Genomic DNA, 26,050 nt, shown 5'->3' with positions numbered 1-26,050 from the left:
AAGAAACTATGAGTGTTCTACTTCTTAGCATGGGTGGTAATACAGGAAGATTCACTTCATTAGATGCATATGTGTGTTACATACTTTTGTGTATGTAAAATATAATTCATAATAAAAATTATTTCTAAAAATTACCCTTTGATCCAGAAATTTCCACCTGGCAATTTATCCTAGCAATAATGGAATCAAGTATATAAAGAACAAATAAGGATTCTTCTGTATGTAGTAACAAAAACTGGCCAGTAAAAACAGCTGAATAATTTGTCCAATATCATTACCATGGCCTAAAGCAGTTATTAAAAAGAATGTGATACTAATTGAGGAATTTCCACAGTATTTTAAGTGGGAAAAGATGCAGACAAGCACCCATATAATTCCATTTTCGTAAAACAATGACCACAAAATCCCTATAAACGTGTATTTACTGTATCAATGGATAGCACAAAGTTCCAGAAGCTAAACACTGGGTTAGTTTATCTTGCAGAATAAGGTATGGGTGTGGGGGAGAAAAGGGAAAGAAAGCACCCCAAAACTGGGTGTGCACATATACACATGTAGAAAGACATACGCTATTATACGAAAGTGCCAGTGATTTATTTATCTATCATAGGGAGTGGATTTCCAGATTTTTTTGTTTTTGTTTTATGTGTTATTTCAAGTTTTAATAATAGTATACATTATTCTCTTAACAGGCTCCATGCCTGGGGCGGGGCAGGGGCTTGAACTCACGACCCTGAGATTAAGAATCACATGTTCTACCAACTGACCCAGCCAGGCGCCCCAGTATACATTATTTTATGGTCAGGAAACACCAAGGTGGATATTGTCATTTTGGGCAAAGTATTTCTGGGCTCTGGAATAGTTAACATCTATACAAAAAGAGTCCTGGGTAGTCAGTTTATAAAGTAGAGAATAAGTCACATAATGTACCAGGAAAGCTCTTCCCAAGGTGCGTGCTACCATCAGTGTTTCTCAGGCAGTAATGTGCATACAAATCACCTAGGCATTTTCATAACGCAGATTCTGTTTCCATAAGTCTGAGGTGGGGCCTGAAATTGTTTCTAATAGGCTCCCAAGTGAAGGTTAATACCATTGGTCCAGAAAATGAACTTCAATTAGCAAGGTGGTAAGCAAATGTAATGCGCCATGCCTTATACTAGGCACTTTTGCAAATATTATATCATTTAATCTTTATTACAACCTTCTAGAGCAGGTTTAATCATTTCCATCTACAAATGACTAAGTTGAAGCTCACAGGGCAGCAGAAAAATACTGACGACAGAGGGAAATAATGCCCCTGGGGTAATTTAGTTAATGAAGCCCCCTTTGGAAGCTCCTTCTATGCTAAACACATTTTTTGCTTTTAAGATACTTTTCTTCCAGCAGGAAAACAACATCATAATCTAGCAGAGTTCTGAGTTTATACATCAAGGCAAGATGGAAGTGCAAATCACATACAAAAGTGAACACAAGATATAGTTCCTGGACCAGGAGCATCAGCAACACCTGGAAACTCGTTACAAAAGTGCAAATTCTCGTGTCCCATCCCAAACTTCACTGAATCAAAACTCTGCGGGTAGGAGGGAATCTCAGGCCCACTGAAGTGTGAAAACCACAGAACATCAATAAAGGATTACTGGGGGGGGGGGGGGGGTGTCAAGTTACTATGAAATTAATTTGGGAAATGAGGAATTAAAATGAGTTATTCATGTATTTCTTTACTGCAGACCTTGAATCGGTTACAAACTTGCCTATCTACATACAGAGCTCTTCCTTCCAGGAGAATCTTATGGGAGAAGTGTTCAATAGGATTAAACTGTCAAGGATGCTATCTGAAGTAGGTATTGCTCCTTGGGACCAGAGTGCACTACCCAGAGCCAAGCCAGACAGACTTGAGTGTGAATCTGAACTCTGGAAGTATGAGTAATGGGAGTACAGGAATAGGAACAGAGTAGCCATAGTGGTGACACCACTACCAATTCTCTTCTGTTTATAAAAATTACAGGTGTATTACTGTTGACACAAAGCAATACATAATAGAAAGCAGTGTTCCTACTTGCCAGAGATAACCAACTTTTAATTTACGGATAACACCTCTAGGCCTTTTTTCTTCATTACACATATACACTCATTTAGTAACAAAATTACCAAAACAAACGAATACCATTTTTATAATCATTTGTTTCCAAGCTATGTCTCCACTAGACTACGTGCTTTTAGGGAACAAAAGTGTCTCTCTCCTTTGCATTCTCAGTACCAGAAAACCTATGTAGCCTACTGCAGCAGGTATTAAATATTTAATGATTGAGGGGTGCCTGGACGGTTCAGCCAGTTAAGCATACGACTCTTAGTTTCGGCTCAGGTCATGACCTCGTGGTTTGGGAGTTCGAGCCCCATATCCGCTGCGCTGATAGTGCTGAGCCTGCTTGGGATTCTCGCACTCCTCTCACTCTGCCCCTCCCCTGCTCACGTGCTCTGTATCTCTCTCGCTCTCTCTCTCAAAATAAACTTAAAAAATATTTAATGACTAAGTAAGCAACAAAGAAAAAATCAGAGATTATGTACGATGGTAAGAGAACAAGTTTCCTCTACTCTCAATTTTAAAGTCAGCTAAAACACAAAATATCTAAGCCCTGTGCTACCTTTGCTTCTGAAGTCCACTATCACGTTTTCCTATATAGCATAAGGAGTATTTTTCTCTAGTCCCTGCTACATATGACACTACTTTTTAAAAATGACTTAAGATGTTCAATATGTGCATACAAAGCAAAAGGATAATGTCAACGGGATGGTAGACAGTTTGGTACCCAACAGACCAACTTTTTGTGGAGTAATAAGCTTGTCAAATTTCTCAAATTCCTTTATAGTGCTGGACTCCCAGGGGAAAACTGCTTTCAGAACACCAAGGAAATGATGCTGAGAGCACAAATTCGCCACCACCTCTGAAAAAAGTGAAACCACCTCCTTCTCTGAACAAGCAACAGCAGGTAACTTTCTACAAGTACCATCAGGATTCCCTTTAGTGCACTAGCCTGCAAGAGGGCAGTGTCTCTGGGCTGCTGACCTAATCATGTTTTTATACTGTACATTTAATGGTCTTTGTGGAACCTGTAATAATGAAAATCGCCTGCACTAGTATATTCAAATTTTAAAAAATGGACACGGCTTTTTATTTAAAAGCCTTATTATTCTTTAGTTTACCTTAGAAAGTGAAATCCAAGAAAATGAAAAATGAAGGTCATAAAGCTAGTTTTATTGACTTCTAGGTAGAATTTGTTTTCACCATAACCTGTGACCCTTCCAAAAATAACATATCAAGAGTGAATGCAGCTAACCATACCCCCGACTTTTAGGAATTTTAGTCAAGCCTGTTTACTAGCTTTTTAAAGCACTCTTCCCCAAGGCGGGTACATGCGCGCGCGCGCGCACACACACACACACACACACACACACAGAGGAATATTACTCAGCCATAAAAAAGAATGAGATCTCGCTATCTGCAACATAGATGGACGTAGAGGGTATAATGCTAAGTGAAATAAGCCAGACAGAAAAAGGCAAATTACCATATGATTTCATTTTTATGTGGAATCTAAAAAAAACCAAAAACCAAAAAAAAATAAATGGACAAAGAAACAACCAAAAAACCAGACTCTTAAATACAGAGAACTGGTGGCTGACAGGAGGAGGATGAGGGGATGGGTGAAATGGATAAAGGAGATTAAGAGGTACCAACTCCCAATTATAAAATAAAGTCTTGGGGCGCCTGGGTGGCTCAGTCGGTTGAGCGTCCGACTTCAGCTCAGGTCACGATCTCGCGGTCCGTGAGTTCGAGCCCCGCGTCGGGCTCTGGGCTGATGGCTCAGAGCCTGGCGCCTGCTTCCGATTCTGTGTCTCCCTCTCTCTCTGCCCCTCCCCCGTTCATGCTCTGTCTCTGTCTCAAAAATAAATAAATGTTAAAAAAATAAATAAATAAATAAAATAAAATAAAATAAAATAAAGTCTTGGTGGGATGCATGGTTAGCTCAGTCAGTACAGCGTGTGACTCTTGATCTCAGTGTCCTAAGTTTGAGCCCCATGTCGGGGGCAGAGTTTACTTAAAAATAAATAAAAATAAAATAAAGTCACAGAGATGAAAAGTACAGCACAGAAAATACAGTCAATATTGTGATGGTGTTGTACGGTGACAGATGGTGACTGTACTTATCGTGACGAGCACCAAATAATGTACAGAACTGCTGGGTCATTATGTTGTACGCGTGAAATCTAACACTATGTTAGTTATACTTTAATAAATAATAAATGACTTAACGAGCCAAACTCGTAGAAACAGAATGGTAGCTGCCAGGGCTGGGTGGTGGAGAAAATGAGACGTTGGTCAAAGGGTGCAAACTTCCAGTTGCAAGATGAGTAAGTACAGCACAGTGGCTGTTGCTAGTAGTCCTACATTAGAGTTGAAATTTGCTAAGACAGTACATCCGAAATGTTCTCTCCACCAAAAAATTGGTAATTATGTGAGGTGATGAAATGTTAACTTTATCTTGATCATCATTTCACACCACTGTACACCTTAAATTTACACAATGTTAGGTCAAATTTTATTTTTTTAATATATAAATAAAAACACTCCTCCTCGTAATTACTAAAGGAATCCCCCGGCTGATGCTCTCCACCCCTGTCCCCTTTCTCCACCCTGAAGGCTAGAACAGATGAGCACATCCTTCTCTTCCCCAGTCTCCTGTTTGGGGAGTACAGGTTCCACATCTGAGAGTGGGGACAGTCCACCTCGCCATCACAATAGCCACAAGAACTCCCTTTGCTGATTCCTCTTGCATAAAGGCTGGAATTTCTCTTTGGCCAAGCTGTTATTTTAGAGTACAGATGAGTTGTACACAAAACTTAATATGATCTCTGACTCATTTATACTTATTGGACTCGAATGAAAACAAAAACAAGTTACAGGCGTAAAGAAAATTATGCCTGGCCGTTGTCTATTGAATTTTTTAAAGTTTACTTATTTATTTTGACAGAGAGAGGAGAGAGCAGGTGGGGGAGGAGCAGAGAGAGAGGGAGAGAAAAAGAATCCCAAGCAGGCTCTGCATGGCCTGAGGCAGGGCTCAAACTCACAAACCCTGAGATCATGACCTGAACCAAAGTCAGATGCTCAGCTGACTAAACCACCCAAGGCGCCCCCTGAATTTTTAAAAAAGTTTTATACTAAACCAAAAACATAGTGAAGTTCCAACTCTCAAATTTTTGTTCAACCACTTCCCTACTTGAAAAATACTGACCCTAAAAATAAAGTTCCCTGAACTTTGTCCTTCTCCTGAGAATTGACAATTTGCAAATAAATCAACCACTATATCCCGCTTTGCTATAGTGAATACCATCTAAAACATTTAATGGCATCCAAAAACTTTGCCAATCAGATAACTGAAAGAATATACCAAGTAGGGATAAATTTAAGCATTAGTTTTTTCAAGTTAAGTTTATCTTGAATTTTAAGATATTTACACAATCATGCTTTCTACTACATATCCATCAAATACTTAGCATATTCTTAGTTTCGGTGTGCACACATTACAGAGTTGTACAGCAGGTAGGGATGGAGTAGCATGAAGGGACAGAGCAGGATAATGGGAGCACTTAGGAAAGAACTGCATGCATCTTTCCAAGGTCTCCCATTTCTAACTTACTTTACAATTGCCCCAAACCCTCAACGTCAAAGAGGACTTGCTGTAGGACTCCATTTATATGTAGTTCAAGAACAGGCAAAACTAATCAATGAACGTAGAAATAGGTAATATTAATCAGCCTCTTGGAAGCAGGGTGAGAATGACTGGGAAGGAGCATAAGAGAACCTTTCAGGGTGAAGAAAATGTTCTCTACTTTGATGGCGTATTAATGTATTTGTCACTGTATTTGTCAAAACTCTTCAAACCGCACATTTAGAATCTGTGCATTCCAACGTATGCAAATTAACCTTACGTTCTTAAGGAAAAAAAAGTAGTTACTTCCTTTCCACAAAGAGGTCTGTCAAAGAAGTGACAACTCTGCTTTCAATCATTCAAGAGACTAGATCTGATGATCACTGCATTTTTTTGTTACTGGTTTTTTGTAATTCTACCCGTCCACTCATTGTCATTGCTTCATGTATATAGCCTAATCTCTAGAATCATGTTAGGTTATATGGCAAAGTGGAATTAAGGTTGCTAATCACTGATCTTAAAATAGAGAGATAATCCTAGATTATCTGGGTAGGCCCAACTCAATTACAAGGGTCCTTAAAATATGGAAATGAGGCAGAAGAGTCAAAACCAGAGAGAGGTCAGCGTGCGAAAACCTGGCCCAATACTGTTCCCTTTGAAGACAGAGGAAGGGGTCCTAAGCCAAGAAATGCAGGTGGTCTCTGGATGCTAGAAAGAGACAAGGAAACAGGTACTCCCTCAGAACCTCCGGAAGCAGCCTACAAACACCTTGGTTTCAAGCCAGTGAGACCCATTTTGTACCTCTAACCTCCACAGCTGTAATAAATTTGTGTGGTTTTAAGTCATTAGACTGGTGGTAATTTGTTACAACATCCATAGGAAACTAATCCATAGGATGGAATGAAAAAAAAGCAATGACCTGATTCAGAGTCATTATGATTTATACAACTTAAAAGCCAAATTTCTTTACATCTCAGAGCCTCAGTTTTCTCATTTATGAAACAGGGAAACTATGTTCTCTGCATCTTACAAAGATGCCTATATAATTACTTGAAAATATAGAGGGTATCCCTGACCCCCACCCCACGTGCTGCCTATGTCCAGGTTCTCCCTCCTGCCCCTCCAATGAAATGAAGCTTCCTACCCCCAAAAAACAGAGTATATGTAAATATGTTTTTATCAACTATAAAATGTCTACAGATGTGAGCTAGTAAATATTATTACATAAGATCAATATTAACAAGGTAACCCTCATGCTGGGATATAAAGATATATTCAATATATTGTATATACATATACAATTAAGAGTTCTATAAACAAGGCTTCGTTGATATTTATTGAACTATGTGTTCCTGAAAGTTTTAAGTCAAAAAAATCATTTAAATTTCTAAGAAATCTCTTCAATGGTAAATAAATAAATGAAGTTAGCTCTGCACCCAACGTGGGGCTTCAACTCATGACCCTAAGATCAAAAGGTGCATGCCCAGGGCTCCTGGGTGGCTCAGTCTGTTGAGCATACAACTTCAGCTCAGGTCAGGATCTCTTGGTTCAAGAATTCAAGTCCCTAGTTGGGTTCTATGCTGACAGCTCAGAACCTGGAGCCTGCTTTGGATTTTGTATCTCCCTCTCTGCCCCTCCCCTGCTCATGCTCTGTTTCTGTCTCTCTCAAAAATAAATAAACATTAGGGGCAACTGGGTGGCTCAGTCGGTTAAGCGTCTGACTTTGGCTCAGGTCATGATCTCACGGTCAGTGAGTTCAAGCCCCGCGTCGGGCTCTCTGCTGACAGCTCAGAGCCTAGAGCCTGGAGCCTGCTTCCGATTCTGTGTCTCCCTCTCTCTCTGACCCTCCCCCATTCATGCTCTGTCTCTCTCTGTCTCAAAAGTAAATAAACGTTTAAAAAAAAAAAAAATTTTTTAAATAAATAAACATTAAAAAAATTTTTTTAAACAGTTGCATGCTCTACTGACTAAGCCAGCCAGGTGCCCCTTCAACGGTAAAATTAAAAAACATTTTTTAAAAGTTTATTCACTCAGGGAGAGAAAGTGCAAGTGGGGGGGGGGGGGAGAGGGAGGGAGAGAGGGAGGGAGAGAGGGAGAGAGGCAGGGGGAGAGGGAGGGGGAGGGGGAGAGGGGGAGAGGGAGGGGGAGGGGGAGGGGGGAGAGGGAGGGGGAGGGGGAGGGGGAGGGGAGGGGAGGGGAGGGGAGGGGGAGGGGAGGGGGAGGGGGAGGGGGAGGGGGAGGGGGAGGGGGAGGGGGAGGGGGAGGGGGAGGGGGAGGGGGAGGGGGAGGGGGAGGGGGAGGGGGAGGGGGAGGGGGAGGGGGAGGGAATCCCAAGCAGGTGCCACACTGTCGTCACAAAGCCCAACGCAGGGCTTGAACTCATGAACCATGACATCATGACCTGAGTGGAAGCCAGAAGCCCAACCCACTGAACCACCCAGGCGCTCCTCAATGGTAAAATTTTAAAAGAACTAACTCTTCTACTACATACTTCTCATTCCATAAAGAACACATCACATAGCAATTTATAAGGACACTATACATATAATAAATTATTAGAATAGAGAATTTAATATTTATAGAATTATGTCACTTAGAGTTATGGTCAATTTTACATCACCTTTAATAAAACAGAAGAGGAATGATCTGGATAAATACCATTCACACAATTTTTAAAAAATTAGTTATTACCTTTGGACTTCTCATCATACTGCCACAATACATATTCTCCCTCTTCTTTCCATTCTTCATTACTTTTAAAGAATTTAAATGTTCCCAAATAATGGGACAGACACAAATGGGGGCCTATATAAATCCCTATGAATCTAGCTCTAATATATCTAAGATAGCTAAAAATCACTCCCCAAAATCTTGCCATTACTAAAGGCCCTTTCTTCTTCACTTATAGGAAACGAGAGCTTAGCATTTTAATAATTTAAATTCATAACCCTGTGCCATTAGAATTGACACAATAAATCTAATTCATAAAAATTTAATCTTGTAAGTCAATAACCTGAGAGGAAATATTTAAAACATATAAACAACCCAAAACTAATTTGTAGAATATATAATGAACTACAAATCAACATAAATAAAATAGATGACAACATAACAGAAAAATGAACAAAGTCAATGAGTAGGCAATTCAAAAAAGAAATATACGTGGCTAATAATACATGGAAAAATGCTCATTTTCACTAGCAATCAGGAAATGCACATCAAAAGTTTTCATCAAGTGAAATGAAGGAAAAATAGCATCTAATACCAGAAAAGCTATGGAAAATTTAGTACTGTCATATATGGTACAAAGCAGATTACTAATGCCTCTGAGAGGGAGTTTCAACATTTATTAAAAATTAGAGTGTGTATACCATTCAATCAGAAAATTCTACTTCTAGGTGTCTGTCTGGTCTTTGTTCCTAGGTTCCTGGCACAGAGCTTCTGAAACTCTTGGAATTTCCCGAGTGATAAGAATGTCTTCACTATTCACAAGCCCCCTCGGTGACATGTGACTTCATGCTACTGAGACAATTCAGAATGGGGGCTAGTCACCAGAAAGACCAACCCTGTGAGTGAAGGCGTGAGGGGCAATGAGCCAGGCAACCTCTAGGGAGGAAAGAGGGTCAGAGATTAAGCTAATCATATGGCCAATATGTAACCAACCATACCTACGTAATAAAACCCAAATAAAAAGGGACACCTGGTTTGGGGGAGCTTTCTAGTTTGTGAACACACTGTTGTGGTAGGAGGGTAAGGAGAAAGCAGGAAAGCACTGTGTTCACGATCCTCCCAGACCTCACACCGTGTCTCTTCATTTGGCTGCTCCTACTTTATATCCTTTATGATAAAACTATAGTCCCATGTATAGCATTTTCCTGAGTACCATGAGTTATTCTAGTGAATTCCCAAACCTGAACAGTCATGGGACCTTCCCCTGCCACCCCACGTCCTCCAAATTTGTAGTCAGTTGATCAGAAGTACAGCTGGCCTGGGAACCCCAAAATGTAGCTGAATCTGAAGTGAGGGCAGTCTTCGGACAGTGCCCTTAAACCTGGAGTCTGACATTAATTCCAGCGGGTTGATGTCTGAGAAAGATCCATACATGTGCACATATTCATAAAGGTGTTTTTTACAACACTGGTGAAGTGTAAACGTCCTAAATGCTTACCGACAGAAGAAGGGTTAAACTACAGTATATATGCAGATTATGGAATAGTAAGTATGCGGCAGTTACAGAAGAGTTACACTCATATGTCCTCCCACATAAAAAGTTCCTAAACCCATTAAAGAGAAAAAAACAGGTTTTAGAAGATAGTACGCCCCCGCCGGTCTTGTCAATAAGCTCTATCGCAAAATTTCATACAAATGAAACCGTTTTTCTCCAAGTATGTGAATCAATTTACCAAAAAGTTAGGAAGTACACATACAAAACAATCATAATAGTGACATCCGGGGAGTGAATGCGTCACCAGGGGAGTGAAAGTGACTTTCATTTTATCTGAACCGTCAAAATTTCATAAAAATGGATTCATATTTCTTAGGCAATTAAAAAAAAAAGAGGACTTCCAGTTAAAGACAATTGCCTGAACATATTTATCAGCCTCTGCTCAGTTCAAACATCCTACTAAAATCTTTAAGAATGTATTTTTTCAAGGAAATAAGCCTACAAAAGATAGAGGGGATAAAAGGGTTATCGTTAGACTACAGAAAGAAAAGCAGTGGCAACTTTCATCACAGAACTAGGAAAGCAGAAAAGCAACCAGATTTACAGCAGGCACATGAAGTGGCAGGCGCGAGAAAAGGACTAAAAAGAGAGTTACTCCAAGTCTCTTTCCAGTTGTCCTCCCTGACTTGCAGCAACTAGGCAGCTATCCCACCCCAACCCTGGCATTAGACTGGAGGTTTGTTATTTGGAGGGAGAAAAGTTTCTGGACTTGGGGACAACAGGAATAGTGACAGGCAGAGGTCCCTACTGATAACGAATATGAAAATTAAGTGAAAAGTACCACACTGAGTGTTATCAGTCCCGTCTTTCTTCTCCTCTGCTCCTAGAATAGAGGTATAAAAAAGTGCATCCTCCAGGCCAAAAAGAGAGAGAGAGAGAGAGACAGAGAGAGAGAGAGAGAGAGAGAGAGAAGCCACTCTGGAAAATATGACCAATTCAAGAGAAAAAGACACTAATTCTTAGGAATTTCTTAATTCCTAAGAAAAAGGGCACAGACAGATACCCCTAGGTGTTCAGACAGCTTCCAATCAGCTTTTTAGTGCTTTAAAAATGAGTGAATAACCAACCAACGATCACCAAACATTTGAAGAAAGAACCTAATGAAAGACTGAAGTCAAACAGAAAAAGCAACTGGGAAGAAACTAAGTAATTGGGAGGGTAAAAAAAGCATATGCATACACACAAACACATGTCATTAATAGTCTGAGGAAAAGATCTTGTACCCACAAAACACAAACAAAATGTATGAAAAAATTCACAATAAAAAACTCTCGGAAATTTTAAAAGATTACAGAAACCGACAAAAATCAACTGAAGGGTTAGAAGATAAAAGCTGGGGGGAAAAATCCCCCCTAAAGAACAAAAAGATATAAAAAAGATAAAGCAAAGGATCACTCTATATCCAACACTGAAATAATGAGAAAAGAAAATGGTGGAAGAAATAATCACAGAAATAATTTTTAAAAACTACCCAAAATGAAAGACCAGAGTTAGCAGATTGAAAGGACCTACCAAATATGCAGTGCATGAACACAGAACCATTCCAACACATGTAATATCGTCTTCCCACTTAATGCTATTTTGCATTGTGTTTCTATCATTTGCCACTGAAAAAGTCTTAAGACTCTATGACCACAATGCAACACTTCTAGGGAACACTAGAAATAACAAAAGGGCAGTAAGAACAACAGTAAATTTCCCACCAAAACACGTTAAAGCCACACTTCAACTCCTCGCTAAAAGAAAAAAAAAATCTAAATGTAGTGAACAAAGGGGACCTGGGTGGCTCAGTCAGTTAAGCGACCAACTCTTGATTTTGGCTCAGGTCACGATCTCATCGTTCATGAGATTGAATCTGCATCAGGCTCCGCGCTGACAGCACAGAACCTGCTTGGGATTCTCTCTCCCCCTCTCTGTGCCATTATCCCATGCATGCTCCTTCTCAAAATAAATAAACTTAAAAAATAATAAATGTAGTGAACAAAATTATTTCTCAAGGGAGTTCATTTAATGACAGTGAAAATACTAAGTATCTAAAGCTATGGGAAGTGACTACTTATATGGACCAAGGGGGTAATCATCGCCTTAATGTTTTTATCATTAAAAAAAGAACAAATGAAAAATAAAGTGAACTAAGAAACTTGGCTGGCTCTGGTAGAGCACGCAACCCTTGATCTCAAGGTCGTGAATTCTACACTGGGTGTAGAGCTTACTTAAAAAAAAAAATTAGGGGTGGCTGGGTGGCTCAAGTTGGTTAAGCATCCGACTTCAGCTCAGGTCATAATCTCACAGCTTGTGAGTTTGAGCACCGCATAGGGCTCTGTGCTGACAGCTCGGAGCCTGGAGCCTATTTCAGATTCTGTGTCTCCCTCTCTCTCTGCCCCTCCCCCACTAGTATTCCGTCTCTCAAAAATAATAAAACATTAAACAAATTTTTTAAAAAAATAAAATTTAAGAAAAGCTAGGAGAAAGGGCAAAATTAACTTTACAAAATGAGAAAGAAAATAAAAGAATACTAATGAAATTTAAAAATCAATAATAAAAGTGGTAAAATTTATTCAAATCAAAAGCTGGTTCTTTGAAATGAATTACATGTAATAACTCACTATGCACAGTATATGGTTTATTTTTCTCAGCTCATATGTATACAAATAGAATTGAAACATTATCACAGACTAATCAGAATTCAAACAAAAATTAGGATATACAAGATGTCAGAATTCATTAAATTCAAATGATGGAATGTACTTATTCTTTTTTGATACACTAAATTTATTATTAAAAAACAGGCACTGAATACAATAATGACTGACAGATATTACTCAAAATCCACTTTAAGTATTAAAAAACCTCACTGGAGTTTTCATGGGGAGAAAAAAAAAAAAAAATCAGATAGTCCTGAAATTCTACCTTGCTCGAAGAAGCGGCCCTTTCCAAAGGGCAATTCAGCAATAAACATCAAATGCCTTGAACAAATGCATACCTTTGGTTCAAACAATGCCACATCTCTGATAAATTTTTAAGAAGTGATTGGAGAAACATAAAACATTTGCGAGTCAGGGTTCTGACAGCAATAGTACACGGTGACAGCGCCCACTGCAAACAAACTGTATAAAACCCCAGCTCCCCTCTCACTCTCCCTCCTCCGCATATCTGGTTGGTAAGAACAGGAAGGACATCAAGAATCTGGCCAGTCCACACCGCCTCCAGCGCTACCACCCTGGCCCAAGCCACTGTTATCTGCTGCCCTGATTTTTTTTAACTCCTTACCTGAGTCTTGCCCTCCAGCATCCACTCTCACATCGTGGCCGGAGTAATCCTTTAAAGCCCAAGTATGAGGAGGTGGGGGCACTGGGGGACCCAGTCAGTTAGGCTTAGGCATCTGACTTCAGCTCAGGTCATGATCTCATGGTTTGAGTTCAAGCCCTGTGTCACTCTTGCTGCTGTTAGCGCAGAGCCTGCTTCAGATTCTGTCTCCCTCTCTCTTTGCCTCTCCCCTGTGTGTGCGTGTGTCCTCGCTCTCAAAAATAAACATAAAAAAAATTTTTTTTTAAGCCCAAGTCCAGTTATGTCAATCTTCTGCTCAAAAAACTCTCAAATGCCTCCCCATCTCTCCCTAAAACAAAAGTCAAAACACCAGGTCAGTGGTTACAAGGCATTTTAGGATTCTGTCCTACCCAACCCCTCTCTGCTCTCACCTACAACCCTCTGCACTCCAAATATACTGGTTTCACAGCTGTTCCCAGGACACATCAGGTACATTCGTTTCTCAGGGCCTTTCTAGAAATTGTTCCTTCTGCCTGGGTATGCTTTTCCCCTAGAGATCCTTCATGGCTTGCTCCCTCCCCTTGGTTTGAATGTCAACCTTGTCAGTGAGGTGATCTCCAAAACATTATTTAAAACAGGGGCAAGCCTCCACCCCACAATCTCTATCCACCTTCCCACTCCATTTTTCCCCATTGCATTCAACACCCTCTGACACACTATGTGTTTTTACTTGCTTACTGTCTCCCTAGAGTAGAAAATAAGGTACCTGAAAGCAGGGACATGTGTTTTATTTCTTCACTTTTGTATCCCTAGGACAGTGAATGGCAAAATAGGTTCTCATTAAATGTTTATGGATTGAATTTTGGAACCCTGAGCAGTCATTAAAAACCACGTTATAAAAAATTCAAAGTGATGGAAGAAACTGATGAAGTGGAAACAGGGTGTTATCAAAGAATATCAAACCCATATATCAAAGAAGAAATCACAAGAGAAATTAAGCAATATTTTTAACTCCAAGGTAAAACCACTTCACAATTTGCGGGATTCACCTAATGCAACTCTCAGAGGGAAATGTGTAGCCTTACAATCTTACATTAGAACATGAGAAAAGTTTAAAATGAAAAGTATAGAATGAATGTTCCAAAAACATGTATATGAAAAAGTAGACATCGACATTTTATTCTAGTTATTTCTGGTGGCAAGATTACAAGTGATTTGCTATTTCTTTTGTGTGTTTTTCAGTATTTTCTGATTTTTTCTAATGAATATTTTTATAATAAAAAAATATTTCAATCAACTTCTTTTCCATGGGTTCAATTCTAACAGCTGTTCTCCTACTCTGCTTGTCTCTTAAAATTCTTGTTCCCCAGGCCTCCATGCTTGCTCCTCAATTTATATTCATCCCATAGTAATTTTGTCCATTTTTTGGCTTCACTTACAATCTGCTGATTATTTCTCAAGTTTTTGTAATGTTCTACATTAGTGATGTTCCAAATGCTTAAAGGATACTTCTAAATGGAACTCCTATAGCCACGCAAAATTTAAGCAGGCCTAAAAGAACTAATCATTTCCTAAAATTTCTTCTTTCCTTTAATATTGGTTAATGACATCATTATGCATCCAGGCTCTCAATCCTATTGGTTCTACCTTAGAAATCCTAATCAAATCCAACTTTTCCTCTCCTTCACCAATGCCATAATTTCAATTTAGGCATCTTCCACCAATTATAGTCTAAAAGAGTCCTAGCCTGGGGCACCTGGGTGGCTCAGTTGAGCTTTCGACTCTTGATTTCAGCTCAGGTCATGATCCCAGGTAGTGAGATGGAGTCCTGGGTTGGGCTCCGAGCTGAGTGAGGAGCCTGCTTAAGATTCTCTCTCTCTCCCCCCACCCCACCTTGCCTGTTCATGCGCTCTCTGAAATAAAAAAAATTTAAAGCAAGAGTCCTCCTAGCTTATCTTCCTGCTACCTCTCCCCTCCTAACAACCAACTTAATCATGATTAGCAATGTCATAAAGTGTCACAGACTGCACACTGCAGTACTCGGGAAGGCTGCCATCCATATCAACTATGATAGGAGAGTTGCTACTTTAAAACTTGGTTGGTTAGGTAAAACAAAGGCACAGCACTATAAAATCCTTCAACAAATGGTCCAAACCGAGTTTTCCAGTTTCATGCTCTCATCAGTCCTCCTTACACACTACAATCCAAACTTTTCAGTGTACCCTACCAAAATCCAAGGCTTTTGTGGATTCTTTAGTCTATAGTGTCTCCCCTGCACACAACTTCTAAACCTTTCAAAATACAGTTCAGGTGTTACCTTCCTCTGTGAAGTATTCCTTACCTGAGACAACATACCTTACAAAGCATTTTGTAATAGTCTTATTATGGCACTTGTTACAATATATAATAATCTCAAATTCAACTGGGACCTGAGCAAGCACAAGAGAGGCCAGGTTTGTACCCCTGACAACTACAATGCCAGCCCTTAAAAAGAAAAAAGAAAAAAATTATGTTTACTAAAGCCACATTTACCACATTCATTGTTACAACTTTTCTAAAGTAAATAAAAAATGAATTTAAAAATAAAGTTAGAACAGTTGCATCTTTAACTGGCCAAACGAAGTCTATACCCAAAGGTGGTTACACTTTACCATGGTCACATATGATCTCTGCCTTCTGAAATTTACACCTGTCATTCCCTCCCCTTGAGTCTGAGCAGGGCCTATGACTTCTAACCAGTGGAAGCAGTAAAGCAACGGGCTGTGTGTGATTACACGCACGCATTTACGTAAGAGTATAGCACCAGTTCATCTTGCTAGACTTTCTCCTTTGCTGGCTTTGAAGAAGCAAGCTGCCATGAGCCTAGCAACCATGAGGAAATCAATTTTACCAACCAGAGGGGGCTTGAAAGTAGATGCTATCCCAGTCGAGTCTTGAAAAAACAACCCAGTCCTAGCACACCTTTATTGCAGTCTTACAAAAGAACCACGCTAAATTGAACCCAGATTCCTGACCTATAGAAACCGTGAGATAATAAATATGCATTGTTTTGGTCAGCAAAATTTACAGTAATTTGGGGCATCTGGTTGGCTCAGCCAGTTAAGCACCCGACCCTTGATTTTGGCTCAGGTCATGATCCCAGGATCCAGGGATCAAGCCCTTCTTTGTCAGGCTCTGCATTGAGTGTGGAGCCTGTTTTATCTCCCTCCTTCTGCCCCCTCTCCCCTGCTGGCACTCTAAAATTAAAAAAAAAGGGGGGGTTCCTGGGGGCTCAGTTGGTTGAGTGTCCAACTTCAACTCAGGTCACGATCTCGCGGTTCATGGGTTCGAGCCCCAAGTTGGCTCTGTACTGACAGCCTGAGCCTGGAGCCTGCTTCTGATTCTGTGTCTTCCTCTCTCTCTGCCCCTCCCCTGCTTGCACTCTGTCTCTAAAATATAAAAAAATGTAAAAAAAAAAAAAAAAAAAAAGAAATTATAGTAATTTGTTAATAAGGAGAATGGAAAACATATAATGAGAACCTAAGGTATTTCTGAACCCTTTGTTGTTTACACAAAAGACAGGTTTTCCCCAATTTCTAAACACTTAAACAAGTACAGAACAAATTTAAATCATCAGTTAATACCAGTCAAGTGCATGCATAATTAAAACACTTAATTTTTAAATTAAAATACTTTGCTACATAAAACTTTGCCTGTATTTCTTTTTTTTAACCAACTAATATACCCAATTGTACATATACCCAGTATATGCAATAAGTATAATATTAAGGCAATTCTCCTTATAAACACAGGATAAATAATCAATACTTTAAAAGCTAGTATCTAGGGGAGCCTGGGTGGCTCAGTTAAGCGTACAACTTTAGCTCAGGTCATAAACTCATGGTTCGTGAGTTCAAGTCTTGCATTGGCCTCTGCTGTCAGCACAGAGCCTGTGTGGGATTCTCTATCCCCCTCGCTCTCTGCCCCTCCCCCCTCCCAAAAATAAACATTAAAAAAAGCTGGTATCTAATGACACTGGTAACCAAAAAACAAATAAGAACCCATTTACTAGTTACCAGGCAAAGCAATCAAATTGGAGGGGGCTGGGGACTTGCTGGAGGCACCATCCTTAGTGAAACAACTGTCGTTGCAGCCAGCAAAACATCGGAGGTACTTAGGTCAGACAGCTTTCCTATCAGATGATGCCCGGTGCAACACAAACCACCCCTCCCTGCAGCCCATCTTCTACCCTGCAGTCAAGAGAAGTTTCCAGGGGAAAAAGTAATAAAATAAAGCTGGAGGTAGAAGAGAGGAGGGAAAAAAAGAACTGTCAAAATATTCCCGTGCTCCCTTCGGCAGTCCCTATACTAAAACTGGAATGATACAGACAAGATTAGCATGGCCCCTGCACAAGGATGACACTCAAAATATTCCCAATGCAGAAACTTCTAGGTCAGAGTCCACACTTTAGTAAAGCATACAACGCAAGGTATCTTCTACGGTGTTTAAAGACACGTGGGATTACAAGTGAGAGACACTGGGCCACCTGGGTGGCTTAGTAGATTCAGCCTCCAACTCTTGATTTCTTAGGCTCAGGTCATGATCTCACATGGTTTATGAGATCAAGCCCTACAAGTCAGGCTCTGCACGGACAGTGCCCAGCCTGTTTGAGATTCTCTCTCCCTCTCTCTGCCCCTCCCCCACTCATGCTCTCTCGCAAACATTTTAAAAAAGAAATCCTTAAAAAAAAAAAATGTGAAAAAATATATTAACCACCAGAGTTCTTGTTCTTTTGAGAAGTGACAGAGGTGGTAGTTTTAAGTGTAATTTTGCTTAGGAAAAAGCACATATTTCTATTCTGCCACACTGCACAAAGATTTTCAATTGAATAAAATTCAGCAATAGGAAGATTAATCACAATATCCCAATTCAAACATTTTTGGCACTAGATAACTGGTAAGAATGAGAACAATTCAGTAACAACTAATGAAGATAATCCACTACCTTAAAAACCTTCACCTATCTTGAAGATTAAGAGAAATAAATCTGCCTGGAAATACAGGTTTTATTTAACATATTCGTGTTAAGAGATAACATACACTCCAACATAAGGAAGCAAGTTTCCTCAGGAACAGGAGGTGCCTGAATTACAGACTACTGAAACACTCAAGGACACAACTCAAGCCAATTAGAAGGCCAAAAGCAATTGAGTACCACCAGTTAATTGTCCAGATTAATTCATTTTACATGGTCACTTCTAGGTGCATGGATAGGTTCTAACAGAACCCACATGATTTCTCCAGAAATAAGCTCCATTCACTGGTATATTTGTATACTCCAATTTTCCTTCCCCATCCTTGCTGGATCATTAAAGACTACTATTCTACCACTCACAATAATTGAGTGGTAGAATTGATATTCTACCACTCACAATCAATTGAATATTTGATAATCAAATAAAAAATAAGTTTATTTATTTTGACGGGGGGGGGGGGGGGGGAAGGGGGGGGAGAGGGAAAAGGAGGGAGAGGCAGAGAGAGAATCCCAAACAGGCTACGCACTGTCAGCACACAGCCTGACACCGGGCTGGATCCCATGAACCTTGAGATCATGACTTGAGCAGAGATCAAGAGCCAGATGCTTAACCCACTGAACCACCCAGGTGCCCCCATAATAGATTTCATGAACACCAGCAACTTGATAATAAGGAAAATGTAGACAAAAAGCCGAAAAAATCCTAAAATGCCACCAAGGCTTTTAAATTATTGGCCTATATATCAGTGAAGGCCTGTTTTAAAACAAACATGATAGCCAAGAGAAGGCTTTTGTTCATTTTAACAGTATTAAACTCAGCAGTCATAAAACAAAAGAAACATCCTTCAGTTCTAGGGAATTTCTGTAAACTAAAGTATCTGGATTAAGCACCTCTCTTCAGGTTTTCTCCAGAGAGAAATAAGAAAGTATACACAGCTAAAATGCACATTCAAAACATAAAACCAACAGAGAAAACTTCATGCAATTTGGTTATTCATTATGACGAAACTAGTAACAATTCAACCTGTTAGACTAATATTAAAAAAAAAAAAGTGGTACCGTTTAGATTTTCCTTTTCCATAAATCACATGACATCCTAAAAGAGAGTAACAATTTTGAATCTTATTAGCACTGTATTTTCTTATTAGGAAATAATAATGTAAATATCAATTAAAATAAGTTTTACAAAATTACAGCAAAACTTCGCACTAATTCAGAAATATTCCTTTTCTCAATTTTCAGAGGGCCTTACTTTATATACACCCAAACATCTGTACAACCTGTAACTGAATAAACACATTAATACCATAATACAAAGAAATTAAGTCAAAATGAAGTATAATCAAGTTTAATTTTTAAAATAAGGTTCATCATCTGAAAAAAACATAAAAAGAAGGTAAGATTCATCTGGTTTCCTAAATCTCAGGATGAGGAAAATCTTGCTTCTATTAAATCTCCCTGATGAACCTGTCCACTGAAATAGAAGCAAAAATCTCATGAAATCAAATGCCACTACAAAGATATGTTCCTGCATAAGTGTGCTCCATCCACTTGTCTTAACTAGGATTCAAGGTAGCGGCATACTGATTTGTTCCTACCATACAATAGAAGTAATTTCTCTGATCCCCTTCCAGGCTCTCTCAGCTGGGGTTCCTCATCTGAACTACCAAGCACAGATAATTTGACCATTTTCTCCAATTTCCCAAGAATGATACATAACTAGAATCGTTCTAAATGCATAGTAGAAAAAAGTGAATTAGCTGCATACATCAGAGGACTTAGGCCATTAGGATGCCATTCTGTATACAGACCTGGAAGAAATACTGCCACAACAAGTTCCACAGTGTCACTGTGTTATTAGGCTCCAGTCATCCTAACCCCCAAGGTATTTAAAAACAAACAAACAAAAAAACAAAACTAGGTGCACAAAACAAAACTAGGAACTTCAACAAGAAAAGATAAATTTGCTTTACTTCTACTTTTAGGAACCAGGTCTTTTCATTTGCTAATTTACTATGAATTAATAGCAATAGCATGAATGTCAACTATCTTCCCCTGCTCTAAATGGAAGGGTTTTTGTTTTTTTGTTTTCTTTTTTGAGAAAATAAACCCATACAGATCTACTGACTCTTTGTTAAAGGAAATTACCAGCTCTTAAAAAAGAGATAGTAATCAGTATATTCAAGAAATGAGATATTAATTTGACAGGCTTTTTCGTATTCCTTTAGCAAGCTTTTAAATACATCTTTTGATGATCGTAACTGCTAAATGCAGTTGCTTTTTCACTTTAAGATATTTTTTTAACCTTTTTTTTTTTAACGTTTATTTTTGAGACAGAAAGAGACAGAGCATGAGCAGGGAAGGGGCAGAGAGGGAGACACAGAATCTGAAACAGGCTCCAGGCTCTGAGCTGTCAGCCCAGAGCCCGACACCAGGCTTGAACTCATGAACCATGAGATCATGACCTGAGCCGAAGTCAGATGCCCAACCGACTGAGCCACCCAGGCAGCCCTAACTTTTTCATTTTTAAAGTTTATCTATTTAACTTTGAGAGAGAGACAGAGACAAGGAGAAAGAGAATCCCAAGCAGGCTCCACACCATCAGTGCAGAGCCCAACACGGGGCTGGAACCCACAAACTGTGTGAGATCATGACCTGAGCTGAAATCAAGAGGCAGATGCTTAAACACCTGTGCCACCCAGGTGCTCTTTCATCTCCCATTCTCAAGAAACTCTTGTTATTCCTCAATGTAGTGACTACAGCCGTGTTAATTACGATCAAACTAACCTTCAACTATGTTAATTATGATCAAGCCACAGTAAGGACGGCACTAGTTCTTTTTCTCAAAAAAGGAAAAGCTTTTAATGGCCCAATTTTAGGAAATGTCAGTATTTCTACTTACGTATCAAAATTATAACAATTAAAGGTAGGTAAAGAGTTATTCTATATTGAATGTGCAAAGCAGCATTAAAAACATGGAAAAAACTAAACATGACATTCTCGTTTTCAATTTATGCTACCATGAATAGTGATAGTACAGAACATCAGGGCAGATAAATAACATTACTGAACATTCCACTTCAACTCACATCTCTCACATTTGGAAACATGAATAAAAGGGCCACAAAAATGGAGGGGATAGTGTTTTCACTGTTCTAGCTGCGCTCACTTGTGAACATAATGCAATGATATGGGGAGGTTTATCTTCTATAGTCAGCATCTCTAATCAGATTAAACTTCAATTTCTTTTCATGAACTGGGAAGGGAGGGGTTTCTTGATTCATTTACTGTGTTAACCGTTTTGAGGTAAAGTAAATCACCACTGAACACACGAGGCGGCCAAACTCCGTTTCCTCAGATCAAGTGCACCCTTCCTCTGTTTCTACACAAAAGCACATCATTTCGCTATTAAAAATGTCCATTTCTCACAAGTGACTTTTCCTGAACTCTTGTCAACACTGCTTTTCCGAAGCACCTCGGCTCTTACTGCATCTTTTGGGCAGAGTCCTGATACTCAGCCTCTCTTTAAGAAACTGGTTTCAATGTTTAAAATGCCCTCCTCCTCCAAAGTAAGAGGAGCTCGCACTAACCATTATCTAAAGTCGCAGTTCACTGGAGTCAAAAAATGCATTTTTTTCATCACACATTCAACCCATTCAACTGCTCGCAGTAGGTGTGGCTACTGACACAGACTTAAGAATTACAGTTTTATATTAACAGCCAGCCCAAAGGAGAGAACTGCCTCCTTTTTCAAATACTCCCACGTTCCTTGGAGACCCTTTGACTCTTGGCCTTTAGAAAACGCTCACCACTTGGGTCCCCGGTTAGCACTACGTTTGGCAATAGGTCTTCCGCTCACTTCCTGATACTAAAAAGGCCACAAGCACGAGGGCTGCAGGGTCGGTTTGTTTCAAAAACAATCTTTGCTCCCTTCACCCCAAGGGGAAAACGTGTGCCTCCTCTGCTGGGGACCCACTCTGAGGCGGGGGTGCACCCGGTGTCTAAAACCCAAAGCCCAGGGCGCAGCGGGAGCGGCGCCGCCAGGGTTAAGCGGCGCTTTTCCTCCCCAGAGGGGCGAGCGGGCCGCGAGGCAAAGCCGCGGCGCTCAGGCTGAAGGAGAAAAGGAGAAGGGTAAAAACCCAGCGCGGCCGCGGCCCACGTGCCGCCCGCGGGAGGCAGGGAACCGGGGAGCCGGAGAGGGGAGGGAGCCGTACCTCCAAACATGTGCGGCGAGAGGTGAGCTGGTAAGGAGCCGATCACCAGGCGCGGTCCGCCGGGGCCCCCGCTCGCCGGCCGGTCCCTGCTGCCGCCGCCGTCCTCGGGGCTGCTGTGCACCGAGTCCTGCGAGCCGTACGGGCCGCTGCTGCTGTTGGGGATGTTGAAGGAGGACTGCGCCGCGCGGGCCGCCGACGCCACGCTCCCCCCGGCCCCGCCGAGGGAGCGGCTGCGCGGGGCCGCCGAGGCCGCCGCGGCGCCGCCCGAGGCGCTGGGCTGGTGCGCGCCGGACACCTGAGCCGGAAACCTCCCCGGGCCCGCGGCCCGCGCCCCTCCGCCGCCACCGCCGCCGCCGCCGCCACCGCCCGCGGTCCCATTGGCCCCTCCGCTGCTGCTGGAAGGTAGATCCGAGCCCGAGTAGGCGCGAGTGCGGCCGTTAGCAGCGGCCGGGCCGCTCTGCTTGGCGCCCATGTCCGCCCAGCCCCGGGCCGGGCCCGCGCGCGGCGCCCGGAGCGCCGGGAGGGCGGGAGCGAGCGCAGGAACGAGCGGGAAGGGCCGAGGCGCCGCGACCCGCGCAAGAAGCAGCCCGCACGTCCAGGACCGCCGCCCCGCGCCCCGAAGGGCGGTAGGCGCCCGGCGCGCTCTTGTGCTCGGGGGCGGCGGGCGAGACCGGTGGCCTGCAGGAGGTCGCAGGAAACGAGGAGAGGCGGAGAGGAAGGAGGTCGGGCTGCGGCGGACGCCGCTCTCTAGCTCCGGCGGGAGGGGCGGCTCAGGTGGCTGTGCGGCTGCCGCTGGTTTCGGTTCTGGTGCTCCGGGACGGGCCGCTGCCGCTCTCTGCCGCCGCCGCCGCGCTCTGCGCCCGGGGCCTCGGTACCGCCTCCTCCCGGGCGGCCGCAACTACCGCCGCCATCCTCCCGCTCACACGGCGGCTCGCGGGTGAGTGGGAGGCGCCCGCCCAGACTCCGCCGGGGCCACCTTCCCTCCTCCCCCAGCCACCCAGCTGTTATTAACGGAGAAAGAGGAAAAACGGGTGGCGCGTGAGGGGAGGACCGAGGAGGGAAGGGAGGGGCGGCGCGCGCTTCCCGGCAACCGTCGCCGCACTCCCCCCCGCGAAAGAGGGGCGGGGGGGGGTCTGGGCCACGAAGGTGGGGGTGCCCAGTAGGGGAGGAGGTTCCCCGGCCTTCACACCGGAAGGCCGAGGAGCAGCGCGGCTCCAAAGTGCACCGGGCCGGGTGTTTGGGTCGCGGGCGGTAGCCCCACCCCACCCCCTCGCGCCGCCCGGCGGATTGGCTCCCGCCGGCCCGGCTCCGCCTCCCCCGGCCGCGGCCTTCCCGCCCCGGCCCCGCCTCGCCTAGGTACAGCGGTGTGGTAGGTGCTGCCACCCGTGGACTCGGTGATGGACAGGTCGTTGGCTCCGCCCCCTCCCCCAGGGCGCACCCCCTCCTTCACCGCGGGGCCTAAGCGGATTGGAGGGATGAAGCCCCTCGGGGCGCCAACCAGAAAGCGGCCCCTCCTCTTGCACGTGGCTCCAGGACCCTGGGTTACACCGGCTGTAGGAACTTCACGTTTTCCCAGCTGAGCCTGGGAATGGCTGGGTCTTGGGTCCGGAACCTTCAGTTTGGGTGGGTGTTAAGCTCCTCTTTGGTATTATTCAGAGCATCTCTTTTTAATAAAACAGAAGTTCAGCAATATCGATGATAAGACTATGAACAGCGAAAACAAAAGAAATAACCAAGAAGGCAGAAGCCAGCTCCATCTTAATTAGACCTATCCCGTAAAACTGATGTTGGAGGAAGCGCAGTTGGAAGAAGGCAAGATAATCGAGCCTGACCTTCAGTAGTAAAGCAAAAACTGTGGTGCAGAGAAAGCTACACCCGATTTAGGAGACCAGGGGTCTGGGTCTGGGAGCAGAAATAACTTACATGCAGTAAGCAAATTTTACCTTTTTGGACATTCGTTTCCTGACCTGGGATTAAATCCCTAGGGCACCCGCAGCCTTAAAATCCAATAATTTCTCTAGGGGCCCCTGACTGGCTCGGTCAGCAGACCGTGGGGGGTGTGAGTTTAAGCCCCCAGGTTGGATGTAGAGATGACTTAAATAGATAAATAAACTTAAAAAAAAAAAATCCCACTATGTCTCTAAAATGGCATTTAGCAAAATTCTCTTCGGTTCATTACTGTGATGTAGTATCTTGGTGACAGAGCATGGTCTGGAAATTCGTTTTGAAAATGGCTGAAGTGTCCTCTCTGTGAAAATAGCAACCGGTATTTTTGTACAAACTGTAAAAGTAAATCTTTTTTTCCATATTTGTAATGTCATTGGTGTATTTTCATCATTTAAGTATGAGAATCAAGTTTTTAAACAAGTGAAGAATATATGTACAGATATAGGTGTATTGTGTGTGTATGTATGTATATATGAGAACGTACATGTGTATTTATCAATGTATATGTATCTGTGTATGTACATATGCATATATATCAGTGTATCTGAGAATGGGAAAAGAAAACTATTCAATGCAAATCTAAAATTCTGTCATCTTATGTATGAGCTTACTGAAACCATTGTTTACTTGGTAAGCAGAGAAAATTTTGAAACGCTAAAGTGATCACCAGAATAAGTTCTAGTTCAAGAAGGTATTTAGTGATTTGATCTGATTTAACTTTTACTGAATGAGGCCTTCAGTGTAAAACTCTGGTTCAGCAGGAATATAGAAAAGTAACAGACACTATGATTTAAAAAAAGTAAAAGAGTTTTGCAAGTCTCTGAGGAGATAACAACTGATAAGCTAAAGGATATCACATTCATCATTATATATGCATTTTAAAAGTTTAGGTAGTGGTGCCTGGGTGACTCAGTGTTGATCTTGGCTCAGGTCAGGATCTCATGCGATCGGTGAGATCAAGCCCACACTCACGCTCTGCGCTAATAGCCAGAGGCTGCTGGGATTCTCTCTCTGCCTCTCCCTCACTCACACTCTCTTTTTCAAAATAAATAAATAAACTTTTAAAAAAAGTTTATGTAACTATAATATGGAGCAAATGCCATTCAGTAGTTAAAACTATTAAATGAAACGACTTAACAATAAAACTGTATGACTCTTAGTTGTATCCAGATTTATATTTTGCATCATCACATCCAGACATATTTTTAAATCATTTTCACTCAGATGATAATTACACCTGAAAGCACTCAATATTTATTCCTAACTAGGAAAAAAAAAAAAATCCCCTTATAGTACCAGGTTTCCAACATTCATAGCACGCATAACAGCTGGAATGTTACACATGTTTGAGCAATTGTTTGATTTGTGTCCCTTTCTCACAAGACTAAATTCCATGAGAGCATGGAAAGCGTGTAGTTTTCTTGCTCACCATTGCTCACAGTAGCCTCTAGGTAAGTGTTAGTTAAACAAATGAGTGGCCAGGAGGCCATTTACAGGCTGAATGTTGGATAGAAGAGAACACAAATTGAAATTAATTATTTAGCTCATAAACATGTGTTTTGTGTTACTCAGCACCAGGCAAAGCATGTTAGTCAGGACAGGCTAAGCTACTCAGTGGAATCAAACCCCTAACCTTGAGGGCCATGATGCAAGGAAGGAAAGCACATTTGTGAGCT

At 41.9% G+C, this 26,050-nt stretch overlaps 1 protein-coding gene and 1 non-coding gene across 3 annotated transcripts in view; one reads left to right on the top strand and one right to left on the bottom strand.

The window, feature by feature from the left end:
- Positions 1-23,673, bottom strand: part of ZNRF2 (zinc and ring finger 2) — a 99,868-nt gene extending 76,195 nt beyond the window's left edge. For both annotated transcript variants that reach the window (XM_019443712.2, XM_053898588.1), the window contains exon 1: positions 22,428-23,673. In XM_019443712.2, coding sequence (XP_019299257.1) covers positions 22,428-22,899 — 472 coding nt within the window. In that variant the 5' untranslated portion in view covers positions 22,900-23,673. The remainder of the gene's footprint in view (positions 1-22,427) is intronic.
- Positions 17,523-17,630, top strand: LOC128775742 (U6 spliceosomal RNA). The gene has a single exon (XR_008420722.1). It is a non-coding gene; the product is annotated as a U6 spliceosomal RNA (small nuclear RNA).
- Positions 23,674-26,050: the final 2,377 nt, after the last annotated feature.

The sequence above is a fragment of the Panthera pardus genome, unplaced genomic scaffold (genome assembly GCF_024362965.1).
Source record: "Panthera pardus isolate Hobbes unplaced genomic scaffold, ASM2436296v1 HiC_scaffold_8, whole genome shotgun sequence".
NCBI lineage: Eukaryota > Metazoa > Chordata > Mammalia > Carnivora > Felidae > Panthera > Panthera pardus.
The sequence above is the reverse complement of the archived record's forward strand: the minus strand, read 5'-3'. Positions and strand labels throughout refer to the sequence as shown.